General features: G+C 36.2%; 1 protein-coding gene across 1 annotated transcript in view; it reads right to left on the bottom strand.

Annotated features, from left to right (window-relative positions):
• Positions 1–2,504: 2,504 nt before the first annotated feature.
• Positions 2,505–13,335, bottom strand: part of LOC107744711 (dual 3',5'-cyclic-AMP and -GMP phosphodiesterase 11A-like) — a gene marked incomplete at its 5' end in the record, with an annotated part of 26,882 nt that continues 16,051 nt past the window's right edge. Inside the window, 10 exons of the mRNA XM_016558529.1 lie at positions 2,505–2,768; positions 2,850–2,933; positions 3,036–3,110; positions 3,381–3,444; positions 3,525–3,602; positions 3,929–4,029; positions 7,208–7,298; positions 9,403–9,512; positions 11,993–12,100; positions 12,299–12,445. Of these exons, the coding sequence (XP_016414015.1) occupies positions 2,505–2,768; positions 2,850–2,933; positions 3,036–3,110; positions 3,381–3,444; positions 3,525–3,602; positions 3,929–4,029; positions 7,208–7,298; positions 9,403–9,512; positions 11,993–12,100; positions 12,299–12,445 (1,122 nt within the window). The remainder of the gene's footprint in view (positions 2,769–2,849; positions 2,934–3,035; positions 3,111–3,380; positions 3,445–3,524; positions 3,603–3,928; positions 4,030–7,207; positions 7,299–9,402; positions 9,513–11,992; positions 12,101–12,298; positions 12,446–13,335) is intronic.

Here is a 13,335-nt window from a genome sequence, read left to right as displayed (position 1 = left end):
GAATACAATTTTTAAAAATTATTTGCTACTTTTTATCTTACCATTACGACTTTTTCCTCACAATTGCAAGTTTATATCTCACAATTCTGACCTTTTTTCTCAGAAAATATATATTTGTGTGTATATGATTGTATATCTTGTAGTTTTGATTTTCGTGATTTTTTTGATATATAAATCAGAATTGCGGAAAAAAAGGTCCAAATTGTGAAAGAAAAAGTCGCAATTACCTTTTTTATTTATTTATTTTTAATCCTGTAGGTCGGAAACAAGCATGAACATTTTATGTTAGCTAATAAAATATAAAGCTATTTCTGGCCTTCTTTTTTAGTGTATTTTCTTTTTTAAAATGTCAATTCATAATAAATGCAAAAATAATTACATTTCATTTGAATAAGGCAGACAGATTGAACTGAAAGAGCATAATCTAACTGTGTGCACATAAAAGAAAAAACAAACAAACACACATTAGTAGCACGACTACAACGCAACCCGAGTGTATAACTCCCATTTAAAGCAGAAAGCTGCTGTTGTCAAAGCTCTGCTGCATGCATTTCATGGCATTTGTAATGCATTCAAAAAATACAATAAATTTCACATACTAAATTGTAACATGTGACAAAATGAAACACTGAAACTCACATGCCAACAACAGGTTTCAGTTTTGCATGCAACAAATTCAGGTTTTTAGTACTGTGACAATTAACTTTGGTTCATCTTGGAATCAGCTATCAAGGACGTATCCCTAATAGCTGGTTTAAGACAGATGACTTCACATTCATTCTGGATAATCTTCTGTTTGCCACCTGAACAGTTGATATTTGATCTTATGCAATAAATCTACATTTACTGTATTTTTGCAGTGAATGTTGTAGTAATGTAGCCTATACTGTTTTACGAGGGCCTGACTGACAGGTACATGAGACTAAGGATGCATACACAAACATTAAACAATGCTTATGTACAATGTTCAGTGTTGCTTCCATGCAAGTCTAAAGAAACAACAGCAAAAGATCACAGTGATATTAATTTATACATTCATCAAATCAGTGCTCAGTTTCTGCATCTCAAGCATAGGGATCCTCTCAGCAAGTCTGTTTTATATTTATGTAATACCAGGCTTTGTGAAAGAAAATTTGTAACTTGCAATATAGCAGCACTGAAAAACATCTGAGCATTTGAAACACTTTACTGCTAATTCTCACATTCAATTTTTGTGCACCTGAATGTGTTATGTCACATATGCCATTATATATTATATATATTTTTCTGAGATAAAATCTCAAAAATATGGGTTCTTAATAAACAGTGATATTAATTTATACATTCATCAAATCAATGCTCAGTTTCTGCATCTCAAGCATAGGGATCCTCTCAGCAAGTCTGTTTTATATTTATGTAATACCAGGCTTTGTGAAAGAAAATTTGTAACTTGCAATATAGCAGCACTGAAAAACATCTGAGCATTTGAAACACTTTACTGCAAATTCTCACATTCAATTTTTGTGCACCTGAATGTGTTGTCACATATGCCATTATATATTATATATATTTTTTCTGAGATAAAATCTCAAAAATATGGGTTCTTAATAAACATTTCCTTTTTAAAAACAGAGATTTTATAATGTTTTTAAATTGTGCTGTAAATGCCTGAAGTAATTTCAATAGAAATACTGTCAATCTCAAAGCAGCCCACATAAAAAAGGTCGGTTAATAACGGGTTTTTTCATATATAAATATAGCAAAGTTGTCACATACCTCATTACTAAGTGCAGGGTTTCTCAAATGTGGGTTCGCAAACCCCTGGGGGTTCATGAGGGATCTGCAGGGGCTTCGTGAGTTGATGAAAAGCTAATAATTAATTAAATTAAATTAAATATACAACTAAAATAAATAAATGGGGTTGCATACTTCATCAAAATTAAACAGAAATCATGATATGGCTTAGTGTGATTATCACATTCAAGGCTGCACTTTAATTAAGATGTGTAAAATGAATAAGTTAGTGTAAAATGAAATTGTTATAGTTACCAATTATTAATGACTTAATTTTTATCATTTGTGTTAAAATAATAATAATAGTAATAATAAAGACCCTGTACAAGGTCTTAGTACGTTTCAGCAGCAGCAATATAAGATGTTTTCTTATGAGATGAAATGTCACATCACTGTTAAAATCGCCATATATGTCAAAATAATGGAGTATATTTTCTATACAAGTTGTGTCCAAAAGTATATATAAAAATTATATGCAGTATTTAAATAATTTAAAAATAAAAACGATCAAACTAAAACATAAAAAAAAAAAAAAAAAGATAAAATATTTGATCTGTTTTGTTAAAGTTATTTGACCTTTAACCAACATCAGATAATCGTGAATATGCAAATCTGTTGTTAAATTATTAAAATATTAACTTAAAATCTCAGTTTATAAGAGGTTCGGCAGACAAAATAGTTTGGGAACCCCTGACTCAGTGGGCCGTCCTTTAATCGTCACATCACGCTTCTTATTTGTAATTGGTGGCTTGATTTGGCTCCACACAGTGGGTGGAGTCTTCACTCTGATTGGTTGCCTCACTCTGACTTGATTCTGGCTCATGGGTGGAGTCTGAACTCTGAGACGATTCTGTCTCTCCTGCCTCCAGACTGGAGATACACTCAGAGGCTCTCCGTGTTTGCTGATAGGACAGACAAAGCTCCTCCCACTTCTTTCGGTTGGCATCAATTCCATCTACCATCGGCTGAAGCTTCCTATTCAACTTCACAAGAGCCTATAAAATACATTACCATCACTGTATAAAAGTTAATTAGCTTGAGTTAATTCATTTGCTTTATCTACTTAACTCTTTTACCTCATATAATGGCTTACAAATTCCATCAATCCATTCCAACTGAAGCACAGGAAGCTCATCTTTACGATTGCGATCAAAAATTGCCTGAATAAGCAAAATAAAATTGGAATTTAATTGATTTTGACTTGAATTGAGTTGATTGACAATTCAGCAAAGTTAACTTAAAACATGTGAGAGAATACATACAGCTGGTGTCAATTTCAGCTCTGATCTCTCCCTGTCACCTTGTTCAAAGAATTCACTGGTCACCAATTCAGCCACCTGGAATTAGAAAGGTACTGTACCCAGTGGAAAACCCCCCAAAAGTGAACTGTACCGAGCCGTACCGTGCCGTACCATGCAGTGGAACAGCGCCATAAGATATGATCCCATATGCTGCAGTGGTTTCAGAGAATATACAGTACTATAATTTTCTTACCCTATATTATATTTATATTTTCTATAGAAGTATATACAGTATATATAGTTAAACTGTTTTACACAATTTGGTATGTGTTTTTTTTTTTTTTTTTTTTGCAGTGTCTCTCTAACCTGTTTTGAGATTTCCCATGGACGGGTCACTGCACCCAAGTCACACGCAGTCATCAGCATAGACCTAGTATGTTTAAATATTTAGAACATTTACAACAGCTCTTGGCATTTCTGTTATTTATTTTAAAAGTTGTAGACACTCACCTGAACATGTCTCTATGTTCTTCATTACTCCAACTGAACTGCCCCGACAGAACACACTCAAAGAACTGGGTTCTTCTTCTTTTATGTCCAATGGATAATGAAGATGATGAAGAAAAAAAGATCCAGAAATGAATTTTACTTAACTGCAAGTTTTATCATTTAAGTTAATTTTATTTAATGTTCCTTAAGGCATCTTTCAGGTCTTCACCAGGCTTTCAGGATCTGAACAAAAGCCACAAAAGTGGCTTAATATCACCTCTTCTGCCTCTATTCAAAGGGCGCCTCTCTGTGGCCTAAACGTAAATTACATGCATCTGGCAGAATATTTAAAGCTGGTTTAAAGCTGAGGGCTACCCCTTATTATGACTATTGAAACACATATGCTATTTGATACTATTACTTACTTGAAATACAAGGTGAGATCTGTGGACAGAATGGCCTGTTTCAGTAGCTGCATCATGTTGCTGTACTCTTTGGAGGACAGATTAGCAAAAATGTTGTGACCCTGTTAAAAAAAATGAGAAAAGATGACAAATATTACAGATTAAAGTTGTTATTTCCAATAGTAAGGGGAGACTGAGGCAAGATGTCTAAATTGGAAAACTGGGTCACTCTTAATCTAGTGCAAATGCATGACTAACATTTCATATTCCCTTTTATTTAGGAGAAAAACTATTTGTTTTGTCCTTTATAATCAGTGCTTTTATGTCCACATTTGTCTTTGATCATTTACAATGGCACAGCTTACCGCTAATGTGAGTCAACATATCTTTGTAAAATCTCAGCGGGGAAGAAGTCATATTTCTGTGGCCCTGTGCTTTCAGTTAACTTTAGTTGATAACAGACACTTTTAAACATAATTAGATCTATTAATTTTAGCTTTATCTAATTTTACTCTTTCCTAGAGGACAGCTTAAACCTGTAAAGCCTGACATTCTGTATGGAATAATAGTCCAAAATGTTTTTTCTTTTTTTGAGCATAATATTTGATACATCAGGCTTTTATGGGTAATTTAGTATGATACAGGAGAATATGGAGTAAAAAAACACCTCAGTTTTATTCAGAGGCCCAAACTGAGCAAAATATGCAAGTTGGTACAGTTGCTGATATTTATATGGCCAAAAAGGTAATTTTAAAGGGGTCATATGATGCTTTTTTAAAGATCATTATTTTGCGTATTTGGTGTAACAGAATATGTTGACATGCTTTAATGTAAAAAAAACACATTATTTTTCAAATACTGTACATTATTGTAGGTCCTCTATGCTCCGCCTCTCTCAAACGCTTCGTTTTCTACAAAGTCCCTCCTTCCGACAAGCGCAGTCTGCTCTGATTGGCCAGCTGACCCAGTGCATTGTGATTGGCTGAACACCGCAAGCACTCGTCGGAAATGTAACGCCCCTTACCATAATCGTGAGCTTCATCTTTCAAAATAAATGTAAAGACAGAGCCCGAAAGGGGAACAGAGTCGCGTGACAGACACAGTGATGAAGCTGGTATGTGTTTGCAGTACACAAGCCACGGACAGCTGACTCCACTGTGATGTGACCCCCTCTCTCACGCGCGAGCGCTCTCTCTCTCTTTCTCACACACACGATGCGCAAAACTCCGCATTTGAACGGTCAATAGCAAATACTTAAACTAATAACTAAACAGTAGCTGATTCAGAAGCGCCTGATTGTCATAGCAAAGTCCGCATTACCTCCTCTCCTAGGTTCACGAAACGGTCGTCCATAAAATGCATTGCTGTTCTGTTGTAAGTAATCTTAAAGATTCCTAAATGCATCTACTTTCGGAAGGCTAAATAAAGTGCTTTTGCTTTCGCCTAGAAACACACAGCGTCTCTCTGACATGGCTGCTTCAACACTAACTGCGGTTACTGACACCATGCCTTCTTTCTTTGCGTGCACATTTGCGGCGGGATTATGCAAATATTTCCACATAGTGGGGTAGATATGTGGGGGCGTGTTAGAATGAGCCGTTTTAGGGGGGCGTGGCAGAGTCTTAACTTTGATAAAGAATATCTCTTTGGTTTTGAGACTTTAGTCTTTGCAACTTCAGGGATCTTATCTATGCACAATCAGCTTGTAACACTCCAAAGAGAAAGGAAAACTTGAAATCGCATCATATGACCCCTTTAAATTATGACAGCTTGTTATGTAAATAAATGAGATCTTTATAACAGTATAGCAGACTACTTACATAAAATGCATACAAATATAGTGTCCATATCTATACAAATATCAATAATATGTCTTAGTAATATTATATTTAAATGCTTAGTTTTATTATCAAAGTTATGTAGTTTTTATTGTGGGGGAAATATATAGGGAAATGCAATACAATGATGACTAAGAGATGTACAAATAAACGTTCCTCAAAAGCCTGATGTGTCATATTTTATTTTATAATCAATAATCAGTATGTTGCTTTAGTCCAGTAAGTGCTCATATTGATATATTACTAGCAATATCAAATTTATTCTTATGTTTACTTTATAAAAATCTGTAAACATTTCACAGCAAAATATATGTTTTCCACAACCTGTGGATTTTTTATAATTATACTAAAAGGCCTTTTACATGCTAACAAATATATAAACTGTCAATCAAATGACAAAAGGCACTTAAAAGCTCATGTTCTAATTTAGAGGCCTTGCAAAATTTGTGTATCAAATACAGTATGAGACAGTAAGCATTAAGTAAAATGTGGCACAGCTTACCCCACTCTCTTAAGGTCTACAGTAAGTGAAGTTTGGGGAAAGCACACCCCTCATTCCAAGTTCTATTACTCCTACAAAGCCCTGTCTTTTCTGCTGATATAAAGCCAATCATGAAACCAGTAATCACTTCATACCCCTGAGTTTCATTCATAAAGTGTGTGTCTCCAAAGTTCTCTATGCATGTTCAGTCTCTGGGATAGAAAGCAATTTCTTTCTCGCCTTGCTTCAGTGCAGCTGACCCAAGAGGGGAATCTCCTTAGCACAGTTAATTGGTGTTGGTTAAAAAAGCTCAATGGACGTCTACAGGAAATCGATACAGAGCTTGGTCATGATTAAACAGCTCAGAGCTAAATCAGCCACTTAATCAAATGCTGACATCCACTTGCATTCTTTCCATCCACTGAGACATGCAAATGTGGACAGGGGTAAAATGGGTCATTTCTGCAAATTACGTGAGAGGGACTCATTATTACTCCATTGCTTGACAATGTTCATTGTGCTCTGCAGATCCTTCTTTACACATACAGTGGAGTTCAAAAGTGTGAATAACAATTTCAGTGAAAAGTCAAATTTAAAAACTAACATGAATTTGTACATATCATTTCTTTCATTTGCTTTACTGATAGCAGCATTTGAGCTGCATGAGCTACACAACTTTGTGTACAATAATCCTGTTATGCACATATTCAAAAATGATCTTGTTCTTGAATAGTGTGGAATCTGAAACATTTCTTCTTCATTTTATATAATAATGTCTATGTTTTTATTTTTTAGAAATCCTAAAACTTTGATTATTCACACGTTTATAAATGATTTTGAATTTAATATTTTTATGTATCAAAATTTAAATATCAGACTTTTACTTCTGTACTGCTAAGTGCTCAGTGCTCAGTGCTCAGTGCTGTGCCCCTCTTCTGAGACCTGACCTGACAGACATGCTAGTTCATGCTATTTGCTCACCTCACTCTGCAGGATCATGACAGCATGGTTGAAATGATGATGCTCTAGTGTAGCAGATGTTCCGTATAGCAGCGCTAGTGCTGACCCAGACCTTTAGGACCACAACAGAGATCAGATACAGAACAATAAGCACATTATATGTTGCTGTAGAAACACACAGGTCACACTATATAGACTGCACTACAAAAAAAAAAAAATTGGCAAAATTATGTAAATAATAATGAAACTTTTTTCTTTCAAAGAATAGATCTTGAATTACGTTTCTCATACCACATTGGTAAACTGGGTAATAAAAATCAAATTCAAGATAAATCCTCTGGAAACAAGCTGTAGTATCCTGTGCAGATTTTCATCCTACTCATTATACTACTGTTCAAAGGTTTGGGGTCAGTATGTTTGATTCTTTTAAAAAAATTAATGCTTTTATTCAGCAAATACTTATCAAATACTTATACTGATCTAAAGTGACGGTAAGACTTTCCAAAAAATAATAAGCAGCACAACTGTCTTTAACATTGATAATTAATAAGAAATGTTTCTTAAGCACCAAATCATCATATTAAAATGATTTCTGAAGGATTGTGTGACACTGAAGACTGGAGTAATGATGCCGAAAATTCAGCTTTGCATCACAGGTATAAAGTACATTTTAAAATATATTAAAATAGAAAACAGTTATTTTGAATTGCAATAATATTTGAAAATATATTTCAATATATTCAATATATAAGCCTTTAAAAAGGAGGAGAAAACACCTCCCGTATCTTTTGTTGTTGTCGTTAAAGGCTATGCAGCCAATCAAACTCCACAGTATTACCACAAATCAGTCAGTCAGTAGAAGTTAGTCATATTAGACCAGGGTTTGGCAACCTTTTGGGCATGAAGTGCCATTTTTTATTTTTCTGGTTAACCTCTGTGCCAATAAGCCCCCCACCCCCCATGTTCTGCTAAAAATCTGAATTTGATTATCATACAAATAGTGCAGAATCTTAAATATTTCTGATGCATATTTTCATAAATTGTTTTTTAAACTTTTCAAAATTTGTTTATTTTAATGTTTAAATTAGACTTTGAATAACAGATTAACAGTGTGACCCTACTGAACAACTAGGAACAAGAATGAACAAGAATACCACTAGGAACAAGAATGAGGCGGGGCGGTTAGGACTGGAAGAGTTACATTGGTGCCGTGACCTGGATGGGAGTGAGGTTTAGGGTGGTGAGTGTAACGGAAGTCAGCTGGTAAGTGCTGTGCGGTTAAACCTCACTCCTCTGATTTCAAGAGGCGCACTAGTGACTGCCGCTAGAGGTTGTGTTCTTGTTAGCACGCCAGCCTCTGATGCCGGCGGGCCTGGTTCGAATCCCACTGGGAACAAGAACGAGGTGGGGCGGTTAGGACTAGAGGAGTTACACTGGTGCTGTGACCCGGATGGAAGTGAGGTTTAGGTGAGTATAACAGAGGTCAGCTGGAAAGTGCTGTGCTGTGTGTGGTCTTTAGCGTTCTTGTTAGCGCACGCCTCCCATGCTAGTGACCTGGGTTCGAGTCCCACTCAGAACAAGAACGAGGCGGGGCAGTTAGGACCGGAGGAGTTAAATATGGAATGTTAAGAACTTTGTACACTGACCTAAAGATTTTTGTAGCTGTAATTTATTTATTTCTATGAGCAACTAATGCATAATGAACTGTAAGCTGTCATGCACTCAATCGCGTAGCGTGACTGAAGGTAAACAGACATGACCTATGCGAACACACGGCGCAGCATTGATCTGAAGCACCTCATATACACAGCGGTTGTGCCTGGTTTGCCGGAGACACGCACATCTGTAGACTAGTGCAGGTTAGTTTGCACACTATAATAGTATTTATAGCCCCTAACAGGCTGTGCGACTATGAGGAATGATTGCCTCAAAATGTACGTCAGTATGCAGTTTTCCCTATTGCTCAAGTGCCAGTGATTATCCCTCTGTGTGGCAATGTTGGCACACATGCCATAGGTTGCCGACCCCTGTATTAGACAGATGCCAACATTAACAGGTTAGATGATATGTGTTATTCATGAACACCATGAATAACTTTACTTTTAGATTACAATTTTGGTACTGTGTTGGGTCATCATTTGATGTGCAATGTAAAATCTTGGCTAAACATGTTAAGAGCCACTGACCTAATTTACATTGACTGACTTTTCACTCACTTTGCCTGAAAGGCGTTATTTGTGCCACGATGGTCCAGGTCATGGCAGAAACACCCAACCATAAGAGCGAGAGTCTCTGTGTCTGTCAGCACCTCCTGGAACCCAGCAGTCTGGACCACAACAGAGAAACCTACTACTACATATCCTCCAATTCAGTGATTAAATTATGGCTTGAAAGATCATTATTGATTTAAACTATGTGCATTTACAGCCATTACCTGAGAATATCATTACAGGCATAGTTCACCCAAAAAAGTAAAAGTCCTGTCATCATTTACTGCCAATAACATTTGTTCCAAACTTGTATGATTTTCTTTTCTCTGTTGAACCCCGAAGGTGTTTATCTCTTCCATATGATAAAAGTAGATGTGGACAGGGGCTGTGAAGCTCCAAAAAGACAAAAAGCACCTTAAAACCATTATAAAGGTAATCTATATGACTTGTTTGCAACATAGTCAAACAATAGCTTTGTGTGAGGAACAGCCAATTCAAGCCATTATTCACAAAAAATACTGCCTTCCCTTGTGAAAAAGAAATGCCCTTTAGCATACTTGATATTTACTTCACATTTTTATTTAATTTTAATTTGTAATGGAAATAATATACTTGAAAAAATACACCATCAGGATTATAGCCTGTTTTGTTTTGTTTTATTTTATATGCCTTTGTTGCCTGTCTGTTTCATTGGTTCCCGTTTCTATGGTTTCTGATTAGCCTGCACCTGTTTCTGTTCTCCCTGATTACACTCCCTGTATATTTAAGCCCTGTGTTTTCTTAGTTCTGGTCCATTCTCGTCTGTGTAAAGGTGTTGTGTAATCTGTTTTCTGAGTGAGTTTTGTATTAAAGACTGTTTTTTGGATCATTTGTCTTTGTGAGCTACTTACTGCAATCCTACGTGACAGAAGAACGGACCTAACCCAAACGTGTGGCGGCACCTTTTTTTGTTTCTCCCCCCCTCAATATAGATACACCAGCTGTACGTCTGCTCTGTTTGGAGCAAGAGGATCGCTCCCTCGAGGACCACACAATTTTTATATCTGGCGTACCTGACCCATTAACCAGACAGCTGCTGGTGTACTTTTTACTACGTTGGACTTAACAACTCAACCTAGGCTAAGTTGTCCTGGGAAGGTCCTCGTGGGGGAGCTTCGCCGCCTGAGTGGAGTGGGTGTTAGTGAATTGTGGCTCGCCCTTCACCGTCTGCCCAGCGGTGGACATCGCCAGCCCCACTCCTGATCCAGAGCCCAGCCAGCCATCATCCCACTGCACAAAGCAATCGTCTGAACACCTCTAGTTAGTGTCTATGGTTTCTGATTAGCCTGCACCTCTTTCTGTTCTCCCTAATTACACTTCCTGTATATTTAAGCCCTGTGTTTCCTTAGTTCTTCTGTTCTCGTCTGTGAAAAGGTGTTGTGTGATCTGTTTTCTGAATGAGTTTGTATTGATCTTTTGGATAATTTATCTTTGTGCGCTACTTACTGCAACCCTATGTGACACATACTAACACATACAGATGCTAACTGAATGTAATGTTTTGGGCACATAAACAGTACATGCTTGGTAATTGCAATTAAATGAAAGTGCATTATAGTTCAAACTTATTAATTAAAATGATATTAGCTGAACTTTAAAGTGCTGTTTTGAACATCTTTTAAATCTTTATATGCAGTTTCCTAATTACTTCTATTGTCTTTGAAATATGGTTATTGCCAATGTACTGACAAGCATTTATGGTAAACTACAATGTTCTTGTATAAAGTAATTTCTGTTGAAACTTGTTTCCAATGTATTTAAATATATTGGTAGCACTTCATTTTACAATCCTGTTCCGCATGTACATACCATGTACTTGTAGTAATTAAAATAACTGAGTAATAACTAGGTACTAACACTAAACCTTCCCCAAAACCTAACCCATAGTTACCTTATATTATCCAGTACTTTCTTAGGTAAGTACACTGTAAGTACAGGTAAATGTACATACTGTATAATAAAGTGAAACCAATATATTTGTAATTAAACATTTGTAATAATGAAGTTGCAATTTAGTACATTTAAAATATATTAACTCTGTAATATCATAACATATTACAGTTAAAATTATCAAGTACTTTAGTGCTTTAGTGTGTTAGTCAAAACTCAACACATCGGAATAAGTGTACTTCTTTAAAGCACAACAAAGGATTACTAATTAGTAAAACATAATGATTTAAAATGTACTTTAAAGTAAAACCTTTAATTTTACAGTATTACAGTGCACATAAAAGTGTACTTAAGTGTGTTAAGGAGCAGTCATGAAAGTATACTCTATTTAAGCACACTTAAGTAAAGTTGTAAAAAAAAATATACTCTATACTTATACGATTTGAAGTACACTATTTAAAGTGTACAGTTTTCACAAGGGTTGGCAATAACGGTCACCATGTGTGGAAAAGGGCAGCTTATGTTCTACTATTTTTATGCTGCACAGAAGAAGAAAGTCATACAGGTTTTGACCAAACATTAGAGTGATTAAATGATGACTTTTCATTCATAAATGAACTAGCAAACCTCATATTTCAGGCCACTTCGATCATCATCTGTGACTTACGGTGATCATAACAAACATGCACTGCGAGACGTTGAAGGCATGCCTCCAGCTGTGATAGGCTACGGTGCGGTAGTTCTTCCTCACGGTAAGCAGCCAGCGGCACAGCACCTGAGCAGGAGAAAAACCGCACACTTTAGTATTCACACCATAGCTCCAGACCCCCCCAACTGTGTTCCAGGAACCAGCCTGCAGCACAGTATCTCACCAATCCATAACCCAGCACTCCCTGCTGCACACAGCATACATATGTAAGCAGCATTTCACTCTTCCAGTCAGTTGGCTTTTCACCCATGGTGATTGCCTCACCTCATAATCAATTTTGAATTTCTGCACGACACCAAGCTCCAAAAACATCCGCAGGGAGGCAGTGATCATGGCGTCATTGTCCAGCGAAAAGTCATTAAAGTGGAACTCATCGATCCCGAGCTCACTGCTTAGGGGAATCTTAGCAGCCTGAGAGAGGAGAGGGGACAATCTCAGCAACTCCAATAGCAAGGCAATTAAACACCATAGCAGAGCCTGATCCACTGAGGGCTCAGACAGATAGAGTATATTACACTCTGCCATTTCAATTATTAATACTTCAACTCTCTCAAGTCTGAGACCCACCATCTATAAATTTCTAGGAAACTTTGGGGGTTAAGATGTTTTTTACACATCCATCTCTCTAATGTATGAGTTTAATTTGAAGTTTTCATCGCGTCTCTCTGGAGAAAAGGTTTAAACATTCTATATGCTACTGATCTGTGAATCTTATACCAGCCTTTTAAAGGTGTGTTGTATCACATTTTACAACACTACAGAATCTAGCTCTATACAATATGTTGTTGATAATCAATTCATATGTGACCCTGGACCACAAAACCAGTCTTAAGTCGCTTGGGTATATTTGTAGCAATAGCCAAAAATACATTGTATGGGTCAAAATTATAGATTTTTCTTTTATGCCAAAAATCATTAGGATATTAAGTAAAGATCATGTTCCATGAAGATATTTTGTAAATTTCCTATTGTAAATATATTAAAACTTAACTTTTGATTAGTAATATGCATTGTTAAGAACTTCATTTGGACAACTTTAAAGATGATTTTCTCAATATTTAGATTTTTTTGCACCCTCAGATTCCAGATATTCAAAGAGTTGTATCTCGGCCAAATATTGTCCTATCCTAACAAACAATACATCAATGGAAAGCTTATTTATTAAACAATTGCCCCTAATGACTGGTTTTGTGGTCCAGGGTCACAAAAGAAGATATTTTGTAGAATGTTAGCAAACCATTTTTGGTTACCCTGGATTTCTACTGTATGGACAAACATTTCTTGAATTTCTCAAATTATGT

This window comes from Sinocyclocheilus rhinocerous, unplaced genomic scaffold (genome assembly GCF_001515625.1).
Source record: "Sinocyclocheilus rhinocerous isolate Xijiao unplaced genomic scaffold, SAMN03320098_v1.1 scaffold498, whole genome shotgun sequence".
NCBI lineage: Eukaryota > Metazoa > Chordata > Actinopteri > Cypriniformes > Cyprinidae > Sinocyclocheilus > Sinocyclocheilus rhinocerous.
Note: the sequence above shows the minus strand (reverse complement) of the source record. Positions and strands in the feature narration are given on the sequence as shown.